This window comes from Dreissena polymorpha, chromosome 13 (assembly GCF_020536995.1).
Source record: "Dreissena polymorpha isolate Duluth1 chromosome 13, UMN_Dpol_1.0, whole genome shotgun sequence".
NCBI lineage: Eukaryota > Metazoa > Mollusca > Bivalvia > Myida > Dreissenidae > Dreissena > Dreissena polymorpha.
Window position 1 is genome coordinate 10576916 of NC_068367.1, and position 21070 is coordinate 10597985.

Here is a 21070-nt window from a genome sequence, read left to right on the forward strand (position 1 = left end):
AACTACAATTTAAAAGTAAAATAAAAGGCTAAATGCTAACAAAATTAGTGCTAATAATCATAAAAATTAAAAGTACTATTCTTCTTACAAACTTGTAAGTTCTTGTTTCAGAATTGATGAATGAACAAAAATGGCCGCATCTAGAACACATCCCAGTGAAGAGACACAGAAATTGTTAAACAGGTAGATACATACTGTAATTTTTATTACATGCTAAATGGTGCATGAGTAGAGAATAGCAGCCATGAGTAGAGAATAGCAGCCATGAGTAGAGAATAGCAGCCATGAGTAGAGAATAGCAGCAAATGAGTAGAGAATAGCAGCCATGAGTAGAGAATAGCAGCCATGAGTAGAGAATAGCAGCCATGAGTAGAGAATAGCAGCCATGAGTAGAGAATAGCAGCAAATGAGTAGAGAATAGCAGCCATGAGTAGAGAATAGCAGCCATGAGTAGAGAATAGCAGCCATGAGTAGAGAATAGCAGCCATGAGTAGAGAATAGCAGCCATGAGTAGAGAATAGCAGCAAATGATTTGGGCCGTGCTCTGTAAGAGCTTTAACCTTTGCATGCTGGGAAATTTGTCGTCTGCAAAAATGTTGTCTGCTGAATTTCTAAAATTAGCATTTTCTTTTTCAAAGAATACTTTCAGAATAGCTAACAGTTTGGATCATGATGAGACGCCACATTCTGTGCTGTGGCATCTCATCTGGATCCAAACTGTTTGCAAAGGCCTTTAAAATTCGGTTCCAGCACTGAAAGGGTTAATACATGTGCGTAAAGTGTTCTCCCAGATTAGTCTGTGCAGTTTGCACAGGCTAATTAGGGAAGACACATTCCTCCTAAACTGCATTTTTGCTAAGAATAAACTTTCTTGAAACTAAAAATATCCTAAAAGTGGAAAGTGTCATCCCTAATTAGCCTGTGCTGACTTCACAGCCTACTCTGGGATGACCCAGTACACACATGCATTAAACCTCCTTTTCACAGAGCACGGCTCATATCTTTATTATTTCACTTCAGCTCTACTGAAATCATAAGGATCAATTATTTCACTCACAATTGGTGACACTTTTTTTTAGACTATTAAAACAGTCAAAACAGGTTAAAAACCTTATATTAAATTAGGCCTCTTAAAAAGAAAAAGAACATAAATAATGAAATATATAATAAGCCTTCGGTCTGGGTAGAGATCACCCTCTAAGGCATCAATATTTACTGTACCCATGAACTAACTATGTTTATATAATGTTCTTTAATGGCAATACATAATCTGGTTCCATGATTATTGATCAGTATTGACTTTGAAATGGCTGCTAAGATTTTTTTCTAACAAATATTTACTTTTTATACCTGTTAATATTTTCATACACATTTTCAGACTTAAAAACTTTCCCTCGTAAGAAACAAAGTAACTGGCAGTCTGTTCAGGTTTTATGCTGTTTGCTGCTCATCAGTAACTAAGGGTTGGCAATACAGCCTTTTAAACTGGAATCTAGTAAAAAAGGTCTTTAACTAAATTCAACTTTCTATGGGACTACACATGTGTCAAAATACGTGTCTAATGGGTACAGGGTTAAACCAGAGATGTTTACTATGTAAGATCTGTATTGCAGATAAATCAGCTGTGGAGAGTACCTTGTGAAGATCAGTCAGGAGCTTTGTGAGGTGCCAGGGTTTACTATGTAAGATCTCCATTGCAGATACATCAGCTGTGGAGAGTACCTTGTGAAGATCAGTCAGGAGCTTTGTGAGGTGCCAGGAGCAGCAAAGCTGGAGAGGAAATGTCTGGCTGAGCTGAAATACCTTAAATCTGTGAGTTGCATATCTTCAGGTTTCCTTTTTAGGCTACTTACTCACACTGTGATTGCATTTTTTCTGTCATGTGCTTTCTGTTGTGTGTAAACATTTGTGTTTACTTTATCCCCTTATCCTCATTAGACTTCTATAAGGAAGTAACTTTTCTCGAACAACAAGATCCAGATCATGGAAATTCGGTAAAAGACATCAGAAAGTGGTCTGTTACAAGTTGTTAGAATAATTCACTTGTTATGGACACTTGCGGTTAATATATTGGTAGTCAAAAAAGACAAATTGGCGAAACAGCTTTTTAAATGTTCTTCTCTTACTCCACATTTAAACCATATCTCAGGTGAGTGATGATGAACCATATTGGTCCTCTTGTCATGTTGCACACACCTGGATTACTTAAGATGCCAGCCCAGTAAGAGCGGTTATCTCTCAGGACTTCATTTATGAATGGCTTACATATGTGTATGAAAGAGCTTCATATAAGGAGTTATTTTCCTTCGTAAAAGAGCAAAAACCTGCCCGGGCAAGGAATCAGTTGTGAGTGAGTAAATAACATGGACAGATAGATAGCTTATGAAAAATGAGATAAATATGCTCATTGATTATTATTATTATTATAACTCCACTAAGGGTCTGTCATAGTTTCAAGTTTTCAGAGCCTTATAAAACAACCATAGGTCAGCGTTACAAGGCCTTTGCCTTTCAGTGTTTGAGAATAGAATATAACTCTTGAATAGATCAATATTCATGTTATAAAGTTGTCTCCCTTAGGTTGATAACTCTTTAATAGAGCAATATTTATGTTATAAAGTTGTCTCCCTTAGGTTGATATTCATGTTCAATTGAATGTATATTAACAGAAAATTCTGAGAACAATTCTGGTTAATGAGCACGAAAAACTCACCAATATACAAACTCTCTGCCGTATTACAACTTGGCTAAGGATTACACATCAATTATTTTCTTGCCCAATGGGGAAAAGTACCGGTACCTTAGCCAATTTGGGAAAAATATGAGCGAAAAACCCTGAAATTGTGAAAATACACATCGTGAAATCTTCATATTGGGATATTGGTGTTTGATTTTTTGCTCCCAGATACTTTATAACTTAGTGTTGTCAAGTTGTCAATATTATATTTACTCAGGTTCAAGCCATAGAACTGCATAGGGAAACTAAATGTTGCATTTATTAATAAAAAACAGTAAATATTTTTTATTTGAAACCTTTTTTTTTGACAGCAATTGGGAAATTTGTATTTTTTTCCTAATTGTGAAAGTTCCATGTTCCGGTACTTTATAAAGAAGGAAAAAAAGGCTGCCACGTAATATTTGCACATATGTCTTATGATCCTTATGTTTACTAATGTTTCAAGGTAAAGGAGGAAACAAAAACATTCATGGATGCATCCTATATGTGGGGACATGTGCAACCTTTGAACAAAACACTAGTTTAAAACAGGGTGATTCTTACATAAAGATTATGACTTATGTAATCAGACTTTAATTGATTACGTAAAAGTGGTAGAACCAGTCAAACAAATGATAGCAAAACCATTTGGTGCACAGTTTGATAAAATTCCTAGTATTTTCATGTTTTTTTGTGAACATCTGCCTAGTTGTGAAATCTTTTGAAAGAAGCAGCTGCAAATGCGTTATAAATGTCATATAGATGTAATCCAGAGAATTGTTTGTTTGGATGTTTTTGCTGGCTTCAACTGTAATGCAGAAATATCACTGCATCAGGGAGTTGAAAATTCCTGAGGCAAAATAAACTGAAAAATAAAATCTGTCTCTGCTAAATCTGATTTTGTTAAGAATGTTTAAAGCCAAAACATGAATACCCGGTAAGTTCAATTTTCATGTTGTTGTTATGTAATTTCAGGACAAAAATGTGTGTCAAAAGGCCATTTAACATTTTGTTTAATGTACCATTTACTCATCTTTGTGTATTGTCTGCAATTATTAAATACATTTATTGATTGTTTTACCGGTAGCAAGATTACAGCACAAACCCACACACTAGACTAATTACGATATGTACATATTGCTCTTATGTGATTACACTTAATTACATATAATTCCAGACAAAGCCATTCTTTATTTTGTTAATTATTCTGTTATTTCTGCTCTCAGTACTTGTGCACTTATTACTGCACTTTTAAAGCATTAATATGTAGTTCTAAGATGAACACCACACAGTTATATCTGTGTAAGGCACACAAACACTTTGTTAGTGCTTACAGCCCCGCACCTGAGTGGGAGTACTTTGGCAGAACTCCTGAATTTTGTAAAGATTTGATGTTTTGTGCAATTAATTTCAAATGCTTTTTTCCTTCTGTAGTGTGGTCTTATCGAGGTTCTATATATGTGCAGTGCTCTGTGAAAAAGGGGTTTAGTGAATGTGCATTAAGTGTTGTCCCAGATTAGCCTGTGTAGTCTGCTAATCAGGGAAAACACTTTCCTCTTTTATTTTTTATTTTTTTTACCAAAAGTCTCTTCTTGGCAAAAATTAAGTTTTGGCAAAAATTGTCTTCCCTTATTAGCCTGTGTGGACTCTACAGGCTAATCTGGGACGAAACTTTACGCACATTCATTAAACCCCCTTTTCACAGAGCACGGCACATATATTTTGAATATATTTCTGTTACCTTATTAATCCGAATTTTGACCAAGACCTTGAATTTTATTTGTGCTAATCATCTCTAAAGTCTGGTCACATTTTCATTGATGTTATTTTATTTCAGCATTCCTGCTGGCTAAAAATGTTGTTGCCACTAAATGCTGCCTGTTTCAAAAAATTGTTGCCATTTTGAAAACTAAAACAACAGAACTCTCAAAATTGTTCAATCCTTCCGCGTTTGTAACACTTTATAATTTTCATGTTTTTAAACAGTCAAAAGAAGCATATAATGGATATCTTAGAGCATGATAAATGTTCAGTATTGCTGTTTCCTTGCAAATATCAAATATACAACGAACATTTGCAAATCTAAAACTTTTTTCAATGCCGTTAATTTAGCAATCGTGAAAAGGTGCATTTAACATGTCCCAAAAGCCATTTTCACTTTGTTTCTTATGATGGAAAAGGGTTAACTTTTCTGTAAACAAAAGTGCACCACTGAGTGGTCTTTCGACAAAATCATTTTTCGTAGAATTTCCTTTGTTTAAAATATTCTTATTAAAGCTCTTTAGAAAAATCAATGAAAAGTCCACCTTTTACAGTAAAATCTATAACACCTAATGATAAAACATCATCCTAGCCTGCCATAAAATCCTCTAAAACACCACATCAGCCATTAAAATTTCCACAAATAAATATTTAACAACCATTTTGATACTTATAAACATAAGCTAGACGGAAGTCATAAAAAATATTCACATCAAAATGTAATATAATTTTTTGGAGTCAAGTAACCCAAACAAGGAAATTAAGCATTTTAATAGCAAAGTAATTGTGCTTCGTAAAAATGGGTATGTATCAGGTAATAGATAGGGTAGTTATAGAGAGTATTATGCCACATGGTGACGGCTTTAGTTATGTCAAATAATGATGAGAAATTGGGTGAAATATTTGGGTTTTCTTTATGTACGAAATATTGACGAGTATATCAAAAAGATGAAATATTTGGATCTGGTGTATGTTTAACAACAAAGGGGTTACGATGCTGTTAACACAAGCCTTGGGCTGTATTTGCATTATTTTTTGGTATTACAATGCTGATTAGCGGGTGAATACTTGAATAGTGACTTCTCCAATCCTAGGTTGTAATTCAGCCAATCAGAAATAAACACGCATAGAACACTGACCAATGGGATTCATAACAGAGTTTCATGGGGCAAATGTTAGAGGGGAATAGTGCAGTTAGCATTTAGACCTGGAGGTGGACAGATGGAAAGGACACAATCATGTAGCAATCACAACGTATTTGTATAACTGAAATATTAGTTAAGTCAGACATTAAATTGGATTAGAAACAGATATATGGTGTTGTTGAATATTTTATCCTACGTAATGCAGAGAAATTAACATAAATAGAGAGGGACCGACTTGTCCCATGCGCGACACGAGAAAATGGTAGTTAATGCAAAACTCGTCATCTTGGCAATTCGCGCATGACGAGATATCGAATAATAGGCTACACACCGGTAATTTAAGAGTAATGAACATTGCTAGTAACTATGTGTCGTCCATGAACTATGAACAATTACGGGACAGTTAGACCACTTAGCAGGTATTTAGATGTTAAAACAGGGAAAATTTTCGTCTCATTTTTTTTTGAAAATGCCTAATTGGATATCTCAAACTCTTGTTATCTCGATATTTTTTCTTGTTCCCGACGACTTTGAGATAAGGAGAGTAGATTGTACATTGAAACACTCAATTGTGTTGTGTGCGATTTCTGACGGGAAAGTGTGCACAATCACGCGTCCAAAGGTAGCAAAACGTAATATGAGATATGCAACCGATGTAGATGGATGTATATGGACATCAGCCTAGGATTTACATGAAATTATACAATTAATGGGCTTCATGATCTTACCCAAGAACATGACTAAATAGTGAAACAATTGGCAATAACTTGGTGCATTCTCATTGGCTAGTTTTATGTTAAGATATTATGTATATTTGTATATTCATTTAAGTAAACACAATATTGAAATTGATGCAAAGCAAACATAAATTAATACTATCCTTAGTAATCTGTCTTATGCACTATGTGACAGCTTTAGTAATTTGACATTTCTATATAAGTGTAGTTAGAGGATGGTTAAACCGTGTACAAAAATGTATTTGTTGAACAATAACAAACACTTAAAGTATCAATTACTTATTTTCCAGCAAAATGGGCACAAAACATGGAACAAATATTTGTTGGTTGAAACAAAAATGCTTAGTAAAGATAACTTGTTTTCCAGATAAAAGTTCTAGACACTTTGAACATATTGGTGTATGATCCTACTTTATAGCCTGCCTGGTTGAATTATGTTTGTAATGAAATCTGAGATTTATGACGTAATGAAAATCTAATTTTGAGAAGAATAATTGAGTTATGTGGTGGCTGCAAAGCTGTTTGCCAGTTGTTTTAGAGTAAATTTGCTATAAACAACATCGCTGAATTTTTTAAAACAGTAGTTTATTATGCTCATGTGAGAACAGTTCACAAATAGTTTTATGTGCCTTAATCTTTTATGACTTAGATACGTATTTTGATGCATTTGTAGTCCCTTAGACAGTTAAATTTAATTAAAGACCTTTCTGACTAGATTCAAGTTGTAAAGGCTTCATTTCCAACCCTTAGATACTGATGAGCAGCAAACAGCATAAAACTTTAACAGACTGCGAGTTACTCGCAGGCTGTTCTGGTTTTATGCTGGTTGCAAAATCCATTTATCAGTTTGCTTCTTATGGGGAAAAGGGTTAAATCCAAAGACTAGGGCTCTATTTTGAAATAATAATGCAATAAAATAAGGCTTTAAAATCAACCATTTTAGTGTGACTATTTACTGAACTATTTTAACCCTTTGAGAACTGGAACCGGAATTTGAAGACCTTTGCAAACAGTTTGGATCCAGATGAGACGCCACAAAACGTGGAGTCTCATTAGGATCCAAACTGTTTGCTATTCTGATAGTATTCTTTGAAAAAAAATCGAAGAAAATGCTAATTTTAGAAATTTAGCAGACAACATTTTAGCAGACGACAAATTTCCCAGCATGCAAAGGGTTAATTGAAATTTACCTTGCATTTAAAGCATCCCAAGTATCAATATATTGCATGAAGATGGTTATATATTTTTCTTCAGTTAAAAGCGTAGTTTGCAGAAAATTTAATGGCATTTAATCATAGTTAATTTTCTCTTCATGACTTTTGAATTTCTAATGATTTTAGAAATTGTATTTATTTTGTTTTAGTCTGCAAACCATAAAAGCTTCATACTGGTATCAGATTTCATATGATAGTTGCAAGACCCATTGAATAAACCCTTTCCACCAAAGTGAAAATTGCTATATGCAAACATCATAAAACCAGAACAGCCTGCGAGTAACTCAGGTTATATGCTGTTTGCTGCTCATTAATAACTGGGGGTTTGAAATGAAGCCTTTAAAACTTGAATCAAGTATGAAAGGTCTTTAATTAAACCCTCACAAACGAAGTTTAGGGGGGGTATATAGGAGTGAGCTTGTCGGTCTGACTCGGTCGGTCAGTCGGTCCGTATTAATTGTCCGCTCTCTAATTCAAATTGTTTTCATCCGATCTTTACCAAACTTGGTCAGATGTTGTATCTAGATGATGTCTAGGTCAAGTTTGAATGTGGGTCATGTCTGGTCAAAAACTATATCACGGGGTCACTAAGTGTGTTTTAAACATTGAGCATGGTGTCTGCTTTGTTTTGTTAAGACAACAGAACATGCAAAATATTCTGTGTCAATGCTGCATGTGGGGATATTCCCCATGTCTGTGACAAAGCTCTAGTTAAATTTAGCTTTCTAATTAAGGGACCACAAATGCGTCAAAAAACGTATCTTAGTGGTATTATTAGTTACTCTGTTAGTAACTGACGGTGTATGGGATATACACCATCAGTAATTTCATACCATACGAGAGCTGTCAGTAACTAACCGTGTAAATATTATATCCTAAGCGACTACTGGATTACACGAGTATGGAAACTACTCGGGTGTATGGAAAATACTCCATGGACACGTGACCGCTCTAAGCCAATCAGATTAGGTCATTTTTGTAGGAGGTGAGATATAGCATAATTCTCTATATGTGTAATACTAATGAAGCGTAATGGTCAGTTTACATTTTTTGCCAGTGATCAAAAGAAAAGATATTTAGTGAAAGGATACATTTATTGTACTACTTAAAATGCCACAAAACATGCTTATTGTCCCCTACCGGTTTCACCGGAGGGGACATATGGTTTGCGCTCTGTGTCTGTCAGTCTGTCAGTCAGTTAGTTAGTCAGTCAGTCCGTCAGTCTGTGAGTTTGTCACACTTTTCTGAATCCTGCGATAACTTCTTAATATTTTTTCATGAAACGTGAAACATGGATAGATGGCAATATGGACATTATGCATGTCATTTCATTTTGTTCCTATGTCAAAAATTCTGGTTGCTATGGCAACAAATAGACTAGAAATACTGCTGTTAATGGTGGTTTTCTGGATCCTGCGATAACTTTAAAAGTTCTTCATATTTTTTAATGAAACTTGAAACATGGATAGATGGCAATATGGAGATTATGCACGTCATTTCATTTTGTTCCTACGTCAAAAATTCTGGTTGCTATGGCAACAACAACACACACACACAAATTCTGACATTGCTGGAATTTCTGACAATGGTGGAGCTGGTATTGCTTGACAATAGTCCTGTTGCTAATAATTTGTTATAAAATAATATTCAAACTTAGGCAAAGGTGTTCAATTTTCACTTGGTTCATTTTTACAAAGATACCGACTTATATATATATTAAAAGCTTTTGTCTTTATATTCAAACATTTGCTGTTTTATGTCATTAAACGAGATCCAAATACCATGTTCACGAGATCCAAATACCATGTTCACATTCTTTAGGAGAGACAAATAAAATAATGAGGATAATCTGTTGAATTAATTTATGTAAATGAATGACATGAATCATATAGATTTTAAAATCAACAGCCTACCTTATACATATTTATATACATGATGATACAATTAAAAGCACTGAAAAGTTATTTTAAGCATTATTTAATTATTACACTGATAGTCAAATCGTGACAAAATCTATCAAAGATAATTGCTATGCGTGAGTGCCATGTTTATAAATGGAACAAACTTGTCAAAGAATATCAAGAAAATGTGAAATATTGATGAAAAGGTGCAAAACTGGTCAGATGTATATTAATGCAAACAACTTCAAGTCGACAATGAAGTCTCTTGTTTTAAGGGAGCGCTTAATTAACATGTTTTTATGCCCCCTTTCGAAGAAAAGGGGGCATATAGTGATCATACTGTCCGTCTGTCTGTCCGTCTGTTTGTCTGTCCGTCTTTCCGTCACACTTTGCGCTTAGGTTTCGAAAAATGATCATTACTTCTATGTCCCTTGAGATATAACCTTCATATTTGGTATGCATGTGTATATGGACAAGGCCTTTCCATACGCTCAAAAATTTTTACCCCTGTGACCTTGACCTTGAACTTAGGGTCCGCGTTTAGGTGTTGAAATCTGCGTTTAGGTTTTGAAAAATGCTCATCACTTCTATGTCCCTTGAGATATAACCTTCATATTTGGTATGCATGTGTATATGGACAAGGTCTTTCCATACGCACACAAATTTTGACCCCTGTGACCTTAACCTTGAACTAAGGGTCCGGGTTTAGGTTTCGAAATCTGCGTTTAGGTTTTGAAAAATGCTCATAACTTCTATGTCCCTTGAGATATAACCTTCATATTTGGTATGCATGTGTATATGGACAAGCCCTACCATACGCACAAAAATTTTTACCCCTGTGACCTTGACCTTGAACTAAGGGTCCACGTTTAGGTTTCAAAATCTGCATTTAGATTTTGAAAAATGCTCATAACTTCTATGTCCCTTGAGATATAACCTTCATATTTGGTATTCATGTGTATATGAACAAGGCCTTTCCATACGCACACAAATTTTGACCCCTGTGACCTTGACCTTGAAGTTAGGGTCCGCGTTTAGGTTTCGAAATCTGTGTTTAGGTTTTGAAAAATGCTCATAACTTCTATGTCCCTTGAGATATAACCTTCATATTTGGTATACGTGTGTATATGGACAAGGCCTTTCCATACGCACAACAATTTTTACCCCTGTGACCTTGAGCTTAGGGTCCGCATTTAGGTTTCAAAATCTGCGTTTAGGTTTCGAAAAATGCGCATAACTTCTATGTCCCTTGAGATATAACCTTCATATTTGGTATGCATGTGTATATGGACAAGGCCTTTCCATACGCACACAAATTTTGACCCCTGTGACATTGACCTTGAAGTTAGGGTCCGCGTTTAGGTTTCGAAATCTGCGTTTAGGTTTCGAAATCTGCGTTTAGGTTTCGAAAAAAGCTCATAACTTCTATCAAGCGTTTATAGGGGACACAAGTCATCCTATGGTGACAGCTCTTGTTATTCTTACATAAAGTCACTGCTATTTGATTTCACTTACTAAGAAGCATTTTTTTAAATCATGCATTTTTTATTTACCTGTTATTTTGTAATTTCCACTTCATGGCATCTTTATACAAAACCCCCGTGATTATTTTCGGAGAATTTAAGGACTAAGGGTACTTCTGCAAGAAAAGGAAAGCTTTATGGATAGACACTGATTTCCTGCAGCACAAGGTGGAAAGCCGTCTTGATTGTGGAGTTATTAAATGCAGTTGGATTGAGATGTGAGAGCACATGATTGGTTCCATGTTAAGAATGTGGAGGGTATTGCTACAAATGAGTGAGGGAACATGGGAAACAACTCTCACATGTTATTGTTATGTGGTATACCATAAATGAAGCTATCATTGAAATGTTACTTGAAAAATAATATTCAATTTCAAATAAAATAATATATGATAAATAAATAGATCTGTGAAATTACCCCATAAAAGATGCTAAAAGCAATAAATGCCAACCTGCAATTGTCCACTTTAATTGCATAAGAGAATAGGTAAGACACTTTGAGTACCTTAAATATGTGAATGAATAACATCAGGGCTATAGATAACTTTTGGGGTATAATGGGTAATTCACCCCTGTTTTTGACAACAATATGGTTTTTGTAAATTCAATAGAGTTTTAGCAAAAATTTTCACCCCCTACTTTTGAGCTTATATAATTGTAGTTTTCACCCCCGGTTTTTTTAACTCAATTGGGTAATTCAGGGAATGGCATATATAATATAAAAAAATCTACTAAGGTTACTAGATTATTTATACAAATGGAATTCAAAAAGGAACCTGTACATAACAAAAAACAATTACTGAATTTCTGATCAAAGTTCATTCATTTTTGCGTTGAACAAGACCGAGTTCGTGAAAATCGCTGCACTATGGATGAAGTAAGGGCTGTTCAAAGCGATGCACACCATTTTCGGGTCATTTTGAGTTGAATACCTTGAAAATGAAAGAAGAAATCGACGGGTCTACGAATAATTACAATAATACCCCATAGATTGATAACCACTGGAAAGGCTGCCTAATCTTTTCTTCATAGGACAGCATATAAACTATCCGATACATTTTTGTACCGAAAATAACCAGTCTAAAAAAAACGCCCGGTGTTCGTAAGAATTGCGTTTCGTGACGCAAAGTTTTTTACGGGTATTATGTTATTAAATTTATATTTGCGTTTTTGTACGTTTTATTTTGAATGTAATTACATTTTGGGTTATTTTAATTGCGTAATAACGCAAATAAGCTTGTTATCTATAGCCCTGATAACATATTTACAAAGCCCTTCTTAAAATTACATTTCATAGCATTTAAGCATTTCTCCATCAACATTTACATTTTAAGGCTTTTGTTTTCAATTTATATTTTTTAACCAGGTTTTCCGTCGATATCTCCAAGGTCAAGGTCACACTTTGAGTTCAAAGGTCAAAATTGGCAATAAATGAGCTTGTCTGTGCCATAACTATGTCATTCATTGTGAGATTTTACAATTATTTGGCACATTTGTTCACCATCATGGGACGGTGTGTCGCACGAAAGAATCACGTCAATATCTCCAATGTCAAGGTCACCACAACTTAAAATATATTTATTTTGAAACAAACTTACAAAGAGGGTTAATTTTGTTTGTTCATTTCAAAAGTTCAGTTTGAGTTGTCTCCCTTAATCAGATTTTTTTTTTGATGAAAACCTGGTTTTGTGACAATTTTGTCCCTTGTTTGTATCTGTTTTATAAATATGCCTTAGTAGCAAATCATCCCAGATTGATTATCCCTGAAGAAGTTTTGAGTCAGTTTTGTTTGATGTTGAATAGGGTTTTATGCCATTCTAGGCCATATTGGATTGTCATGAGTGAATAGGTCTATACTCTGGTGGCACATAAATGACATTAGTAAATTAGTGGAGGCTTCCATCTTTCCAAAGTTGAACAGTTTAAGTAACCTTATTACAAACTGAAGGTCAAAAGTTTACTGTTTACTATCCATGTATTAGATCTGCTATTTCTAATTGAATGTGTGGTTAACCCATGGCAGTTTGCATACTTATGCATGAACGCAATTATTGTCCCATACCGGTGAAAACGCTGGTTTACGCTCTGTGTGTCAGTCTGTCAGTCTGTCACACTTTTCTGGCTCCTGCGATACCTTTAAAAGCTCTTCATATTTTTTCATGAAACTTGAAACATGGACAGATGGCAATATGGAGAGTATGCACATCAATTCATTTTGTACCTACATCAAAAATTGTGGTTGCTATGGCAACAAATACATTTTTTTTGTGTGTGTTTTTTTTATATATATTTGTATGATTTTTGTGCAATCGCCCTTTTTTGCTGAATGTTTTCACTATTTGTTATGCCCCCTTTGGAAGAAAAGGGGGTATATAGTTTTTGCACTGTCCGTCAGTCTGTCAGTCAGTCAGTCTGTCAGACTTTTCGTGTCCTCTCCCTATTCAAATAGTTTTCATCTGATCTTAATGAAACTCGGTCAGAAGTTGTATCTAGACAATATCTAGGTCAAGTTCGAATATGGGTCATGCCCGGTCAAAAATTAGGTCACGGGGTTGAAAAAAAAAATAATATAAGATAATTATTCAATATTAAACATAGCAACTTGATATTTGGCATGCATGTGTATCGCATGGAGCTGCACATTTTGAGTGGTGAATCTACAGTCACGGTAGTGGCTTTTAATTATTTGCTACTAAAAATAGAGAGTGGCTTTTAATTATTTGCTACTAAAAATAGAGGTTTACTAGAGACAATTATTTTCAAGGGAAGTAATTTATATAATTATAAATCTCATATTATATATTTCCTTACCAAGAATTTATCTTCTTTTCACAGGTACTGTACAGATTTTTTTACGATGCTGGAACAGCATCGTCCAAGGTATCTAACCATCCAAAAATTTTTCACAATGGCGACCTATGTAAAAGACCGAGCCAGTTCGATTGAGATAACTCGATTTTTCAGTTTCTTCCCTTTTGCATTCGCCACTGCGTAGGAGATTGCTCGTCATTGATAACATTCTCCTAGCAGAGTTGTCGTTTGTGTTTCAACATTCAACAATGGCCGCCCCCATGAGAGTCTCGATTCAAAACTTTCTTACTGCATAAATTGGCTTGTTTCGCTATTAAGAAGCTGTCAATTAGGATATATGAATTATTTATTCACTAAATCTCCGCTTATGACAACAATAGTTGGAATTCAAAGGATATATACTCGATGTGAATGAAGGACTTTCTGGATCCTAACAGCTTGACACGGCAAAACTGGCATACTGGTATTTTTAGTTATCAATATAAGTCACATTGTGCTTTATAAATTGTATTCGAGCATTTTGCGACTTATTGAATAACTATGAATAACTATGATACCCGATATCAACATTTCATCGGGGATTTGCAGATCACCAAGCTGTCCTGAAATTCAACATTGATTTCAAACTCTTTACTGGTTTGTACTGTTTCTTAGTGTTAGTACTTTTTATCATTTTAAAGTTAAATGAACTGTGTCACAGTAAAAGAGACATTAAGGCGATTGTGGCCAGTTTGGATCTAGATCAGCCTGCAGTCGCTTGAAAGCTGTTTGCTTAACAGCGTTTTTCTGACAATAACATATAATTTAATTGGATACTGATTTGACTGCGCTTTTCCTGTGACCTGGCTCAAATAATAGAATTGTCATTAATCAAATTATTTATTTCGAACATTAATCAATTGTTTTTTCTTGTCCCTCGGGATCAATGACTCCAGCACTTTCCTGTTGAGAATTGAATACTGCTAAAGTCGATGCTAGGGGGCGTGAGAGATGTTGCACCTTCCAGTATTGCTCGATTGTTCATTGTCAGCTCGGGTACTACGTACATATACCCCGGGTCTTCTTAAGTATACTTACATATATCCCGGGTACGGTAAATATACTAAAATGTACCTGGCAAATTTAATCCTAAATCAGTCGTTGTCGACTATTTTTTGTAATAATTGTATATACACATTTATGTCAATTTTCTGTAGAATGGCCTCTATATAATCGGAACACATACTCAAAAAGCATGTTGATGCAGTGTTTTTTGAAGAGAAGTGTGTTTAAGATAATCAGTTGCGCGTTTTATGACATCGGATTTTGGGCGCGAATACAACTCGGGTACAGCCTAATATGGACCGAGTACAATTACGTTTATTTACCATACCTGGGGTACATGTAAGTATACTTAAGAGTACCTACGGGTTTGATCCCCAGAAGCGACATTGAAAACTAGCATACTTTGTTATCTAAAAGGCTGCTAAACCTGATATACAATGATAATGTGAATTTTCTCTCACATGATGTTCATCATTCATATTATATAAAAACTTACAGCAGTAGTAAACAACTGGACAATAATTAATGAACGCATCTTTCATTTGTCTTTGACACTTTGATTTTGACATGGCCTATATTTAAATATGTGACTGGACTTTACCAGCACTCTTGTAACAGAGCTAAAGTTTAAATGTACCATTGAAGATCACCTAAATCCAGATTTGCTATTATAGACGTGTGGAAAGTTTTAAGGGTGTGACAAGTAAACAAAAATTGGTCATTACCCAGAGGCCACAACTAATCTATTACTGTATTAAAACAAGAAAAATCAGTGCCTGATTTAGATTTCCTAAGATAGTTCAATAAAAACTAATTTCATAAGCCTGGTAACAGTTTAACGGTAATGCTACCAATGTGTCACACCAGGGCCTTGAATTTGAAATCTAGGACATGCATGGTCATTTCTTCATGAAATCAGGACACAAAATTGTATTTTAAGTCCTTAATTGACCTGGCTATAGTTCTCAGATTATTATAAGCTCAATCAGTATATTTATATCATTATTTATGCTTTGTGTATTGTAAACATATACACAATCATGCAGTTACATGATAGCAATAAATAATATCAAAGCTACTCATACTATAAAGGTCATTGACAAAGCCTATGGTCAAAATGTGAACACATTGAGTGTAATCGCCCTCTCGTGCCAGCAAAAACAACACGTTTAAAGGTTGTCATTTTTGACAGTTCTAATTTCACTTTCATTTTGTGATATCAAACTATTAACAATTATGTGGCTGAGAAAAATATCGCCATTGCTTTTTATGCTCCCGGTAGGGTGGCCTATATCAGTTGAACTGTCAGTCAGTCAGTGTGTCAGTCTGTCCGTCCATCCGAAAACTTTAATGGCCATAACTTTTTTAATATTGAACATAGCAACTTGATATTTGGCATACATGTGCATCTCATGGAGCTGCACATTTTCAGTTGTGAAAGGTGAAGGTCATCCTTCAAGGTCGAATGTCAAATATAAAGCGTCTGTCTGTCTGTCCGAAAACTTTAACATTGGCCATAACTTTTTCAATATTGGGGTGCATGCGTATCTCATAGAGCTGCACATATTGATTTGTGAAAGGTCAAGGTCATCCTTCAAGGTCAAGGTCAAAGGTCAAATTTTGCAATATTGAAGATAGCAACTCCATATTCGGCATGCATGTGTATGTCATGGAGCTGCACATTTTGAGTGGTGAAAGGTCAAGGTCATCCTTCAAGGTCAAAGGTAAAATATATGGCTTCAAAGCTGCGCAGCAGGGGGCATTGTGTTTCACAAACACAGCCCTTGTTTAATATATTTTCTGCACATTTCTTAAAAAAACTTACATCAATACACGATTTTCTTCGTTATTCATGAATCATTCCTGACAGACTTGTGTACATATTTCGCTTACATTTTGACGCGCGTGAGTAGGACCGCATTACCGCTTCCGAAATGTGTATTCATTCTATTGCCTTCGAGGAACTAATATCTGATGTTTGACGGAAAGGGCAGAAAATGTGTGAGTGTGGGTCAAGTTCCCCACAGGTTCTACTTTCCCGTTCCCCCAATTTTTTTTCTGTACTTAAAATTTTTCGTACCCAATTTTTTTTCGTACCCAATTTTTTTTTTCGTACCCATTTTTTTTTCATCCCCAATTTTTTGTTTGTACCCAAATTTGTTTTGGTCCCAATTTTTTTTTCCCAGATATTTTTTCGTACCCAAATTTGTTTTCATACCCAAATTTTTTTGGCAAAATTTGTGTACCAATTATTTTTTTCGTACCAACATACACAATTGTGGTAATGAATGTAGATAAACTTAACTTGATGCTTTTATATCCATCCTCTCAAAAGCATTGTCACACCAGTACTGTCAGTACTTTGATTATTATACCCCCACTAAACGAAGTTTAGGGGGGTATATAGGAGTGAGCTTGTCTGTCGGTCGGTCGGTCATTCGGTCCGTCAGTGTCCGCTCTCTTATTCAAGTAGTTTTCATCTGATCTTCACAAAACTTGGTCAGAAGTTGTATCTGGATGATGTCTAGGCCAACTTCGAACATGGGCCTTGCCTGGTCAAAAACTAGGTCACAGGGTCACTTAGTGCATTCAAACATTGAGCATGTTCTCTGCTCTCTAATTCAAGTAGTTTTCATCCAATCTTCACCAAATTTGGTCAGAAGTTGTATCTAAATAATGTTTAGGCCAGGTTCGAACATGGGCCTTGCCGGGTCAAAAACTAGGTCACAGGGTCACTTAGTGCGTTTTAAACATTCAGCATGTTGTCCGCTCTCTAATTCAAGTACCCGGTAGTTTTCATCAGAGCTTCACCAAATTTGGTCAGAAGTTGTATCTAGATGATGTTTAGGCCAAGTTCAAACATGGGTCATGGCAGGTCAAAAACTAGGTCACGGGGACACTTAGTGCGTTTTAAACATTGAGCATGGTGTCCGTTCTCTAATTCAAGTAGTTTTCATCCGATCTCCACCAAACTTGGTCAGAAGTTGTATCTAGATGATGTCTAGGTAAAGTTCGAATACTGGTCATGCCGTGTCAAAAATTAGGTCACTAGGTCACTTAGTACGTTTTACACATTCAGCATGGTGTCTGCTCTCTAATTCAAGTAGTTTTCATCCGATCTTCACCACACTTGGTCAGAAGTTGTATCCAGATGATGTGTAGGTCAAGTTCGAACACAGGCCATGCAGGGTAAAAAACCAGGTCACAGGGTCACTTTATAGTGCGTAATAAACATGAGCATGGTGTCGGCTGTTTTTTGTGAAGACAACATGCAAAATATTGTGTCAATGCAGCATGTGGGGGTATTTGTCACGTCTGTGACAAAGCTCTAGTTTGGATTATTTAAAACTCAAATGAATGATTTGTCAATTTTTTTTTTTAATGATATAATTATCATTTCTTTACTTTACTAATTTGTGAATAGTAGGGTTCATTATACACCTCTGAACTTATGTCTATAGGTACATGATGAACTCTGGCTATGATCTCTTTGATAAACCACAGGTCTTGGTTGTCAGTGATGTCTGACTTGGTCATTTTTGACTGTCTAGAGACCCCCCCCCCCCCCCTCGGTTGGATTGGACAAAATCCAAGGGATGTAATAAGCTTTGAAGGGAGATGATTTCTATACCTGCCAAACGATAAATAGAATTTTTATTTCAAAGCGGCACAGTAGGGGGCATTGTGTTTCTGATGAACACATCTCTTGTTGCTGCTAGATTTGCGGTAGATACTAAATCAATGTTACAATTGTTGTTTTTGTTTGTTCCAGTTTAATAATTGGTTCATTAACTTTTGTATTTGTGCACTTGTTTTAAAGTTTATTCAGTTGATTTCTTGTTAATGCATGTCATAATGCGATCAATTATCTGTGTTTGTATTTTTTGTACTCTACAATCCTAATGCTTTCATGATTCTGCCAAAAACTGCAGGCTTATTTATACACATTATTTCCTGGGTAAAATCTGTATTTTTGATTTCATATTTATACACATTATTTTCTGGGTAAAACCTGTATGTTTGATTCCCAGCATGTGGTAAAACCTGTATGTTTGATTCCCAGCATGCCAATCTTACTTTGGATCTTTTGATCACTAGGCAGACAATGTTAACCTCTACACCACCACCTTTGCAGGCAGACAATGTGAACCTCTACACCACCACCTTTGTAGGCAGACAATGTGAACCTCTACACCACCACCTTTGAAGGCAGACAATGTTAACCTCTACACCACCACCTTTGATGTTTGTTAACTGATTTTCAAATTAATAACATGTTGTTTTTTTAGTATTACCTGTTTTTATTTGCTTACTGCTGTTCTTTTCCTAGGAGCATATTGTTGCAAAAACCCATCAAGATATGAAATAATTGGGTGTTTTAGGTTCTGCAACTGGATGGTAATTACATTACAGTAGTGAATGGTTTTGTCAAAATATAAACACTGAGCTAACTGAGCTAAAATAAATAAGTTTAAACAAAACACAGACACCTTATATAATGTTTGTCTCTTATATAATGTTCAGGCAAAGAGTTGTTACTCATAATAATGGCTTCTGAAACCAAGAATAATATTACTTGATAAATATTAAACAATCAAGTACGCTGATTTTTCATAACATGTGACATTAACATGAAAAAATATTTAAATTTGCTTGATAATAAAGTCCTGTTTCTGTGTACGATTCAAAGAAGCAGAAAAATAGACTGAGTTTGCAGAAGAAGTCATAATTATATGTGACGTCAGTTTGAAAAAATGACTTACGTTGACATAACTCCATTGTGTCCATGGATGTATTATCAAGTATTGACAAAAGCAAAAAAATTAAAACCTTAAAACAGGTTGGAACGTTTTTTTATTTGCCATGACTTTGATCATTATATTATATAACAAACACAACTGTATCGATTACAAGTTCATATGCAAACCAAGCCATCTATTCCTGACAGCAGTATTTTTAATATTAAAATGGGTTCGTTATTGATGGCTTATATCGGAAAGTTATCCTTCATCCATATGAATGAAAACAAGTTTTGTACAAGTGCTACCTTGTTGAGAAACTGAACATAAACATTTACAAACTTAAAATCTTGCTTCCTTAGAATGAAAATTTCAATTCTATACAACAGCTTGAATGACACAGGGAATATATCAACAATCTAAGGCCATGTTTCAATGACACGGGAATATATCAACAATCTAAGGCCATGTTTCAATGTCTGAATGGTACACGTTGTTTAGAATAGCAAACAGAAAGTGATAAATTATTTAATCGTGTTAGCTATTGAATGCATTCATCAATAGCGTTCAACAGTATGTCAAAGCCAATTTGCAGGAGCTTGCATGTGGACTTTTTATGCAATTAACAGGAAGTCAAAATATAGAATACTGGTAATTAACCGACAAAATTAAAATGCTGATGTTGTGTGAGTACATGTCGTAGAAAATATAGGTACACTGACTTAAGATACTTTTTTGAAAATGGTTTAGTGTCGCTTTATATGTGTTTGATACATTGTCACGTAATCGAACGTAGTTCATAGACGACACATAGTTACTAACAATGTTCATTACTCTTAAATTACCAGTGTGTAGCCTATCATTCGATATCTCGTCATGCGCGAATTGCCAAGATGACGAGTTTTGCATTAACTCCCATTTTCTCGTGCCGCGCATGGGACAAGTCGGTCCCTCTCTATTTATGTTAATTTCTCTGCATAATACAGGATAAAATATTCAACAACACCATGTATCAGTTTCTAGTCAAATTTAATGTCTAACATACTTAATATTTTCGGTTATACAAATACAGTCTGATAGCTACATGATTGTATCTTTCTCGATCCGTACACCTCCAAGTCTAAACGCTAACTGTCTTGTTTCCCTCTAACATCTGCCCCGTGAAACTCGGTTATCTATCCCATTGGTCAGTGTTCTATGTGTGTTTATTTCTAATTGGCTGAATTACAATCTGGAGAAGTCACTATTCAAGTATGCACACGTTAATGAGCGTTGTGGTACAAATAATAAATAATGCAAATACAGCCTAAGGCTTGTGTCAACAGCATTGTAACCCCTTTGTTGTTTAACACATACCAGATCCAAATATTTAATCTTTTGACCGTCATGCATACTTGCCACTGATATACTTGTCAATATTTCGTATATAAAGAAAACCCAAATATGTCACCCAATTTCTCATCATTATTTGACACAACT

At 35.1% G+C, this 21070-nt stretch overlaps 1 protein-coding gene across 2 annotated transcripts in view; it reads left to right on the forward strand.

The window, feature by feature from the left end:
• The window catches only part of LOC127855540 (UPF0415 protein C7orf25 homolog), a 59743-nt gene that overhangs the window by 1234 nt on the left and 37439 nt on the right, over positions 1 to 21070 (forward strand). For both annotated transcript variants that reach the window (XM_052391264.1, XM_052391263.1), the window contains exons 2-3: positions 112 to 183; positions 1701 to 1812. In XM_052391264.1, coding sequence (XP_052247224.1) covers positions 131 to 183; positions 1701 to 1812 — 165 coding nt within the window. In that variant the 5' untranslated portion in view covers positions 112 to 130. The remainder of the gene's footprint in view (positions 1 to 111; positions 184 to 1700; positions 1813 to 21070) is intronic.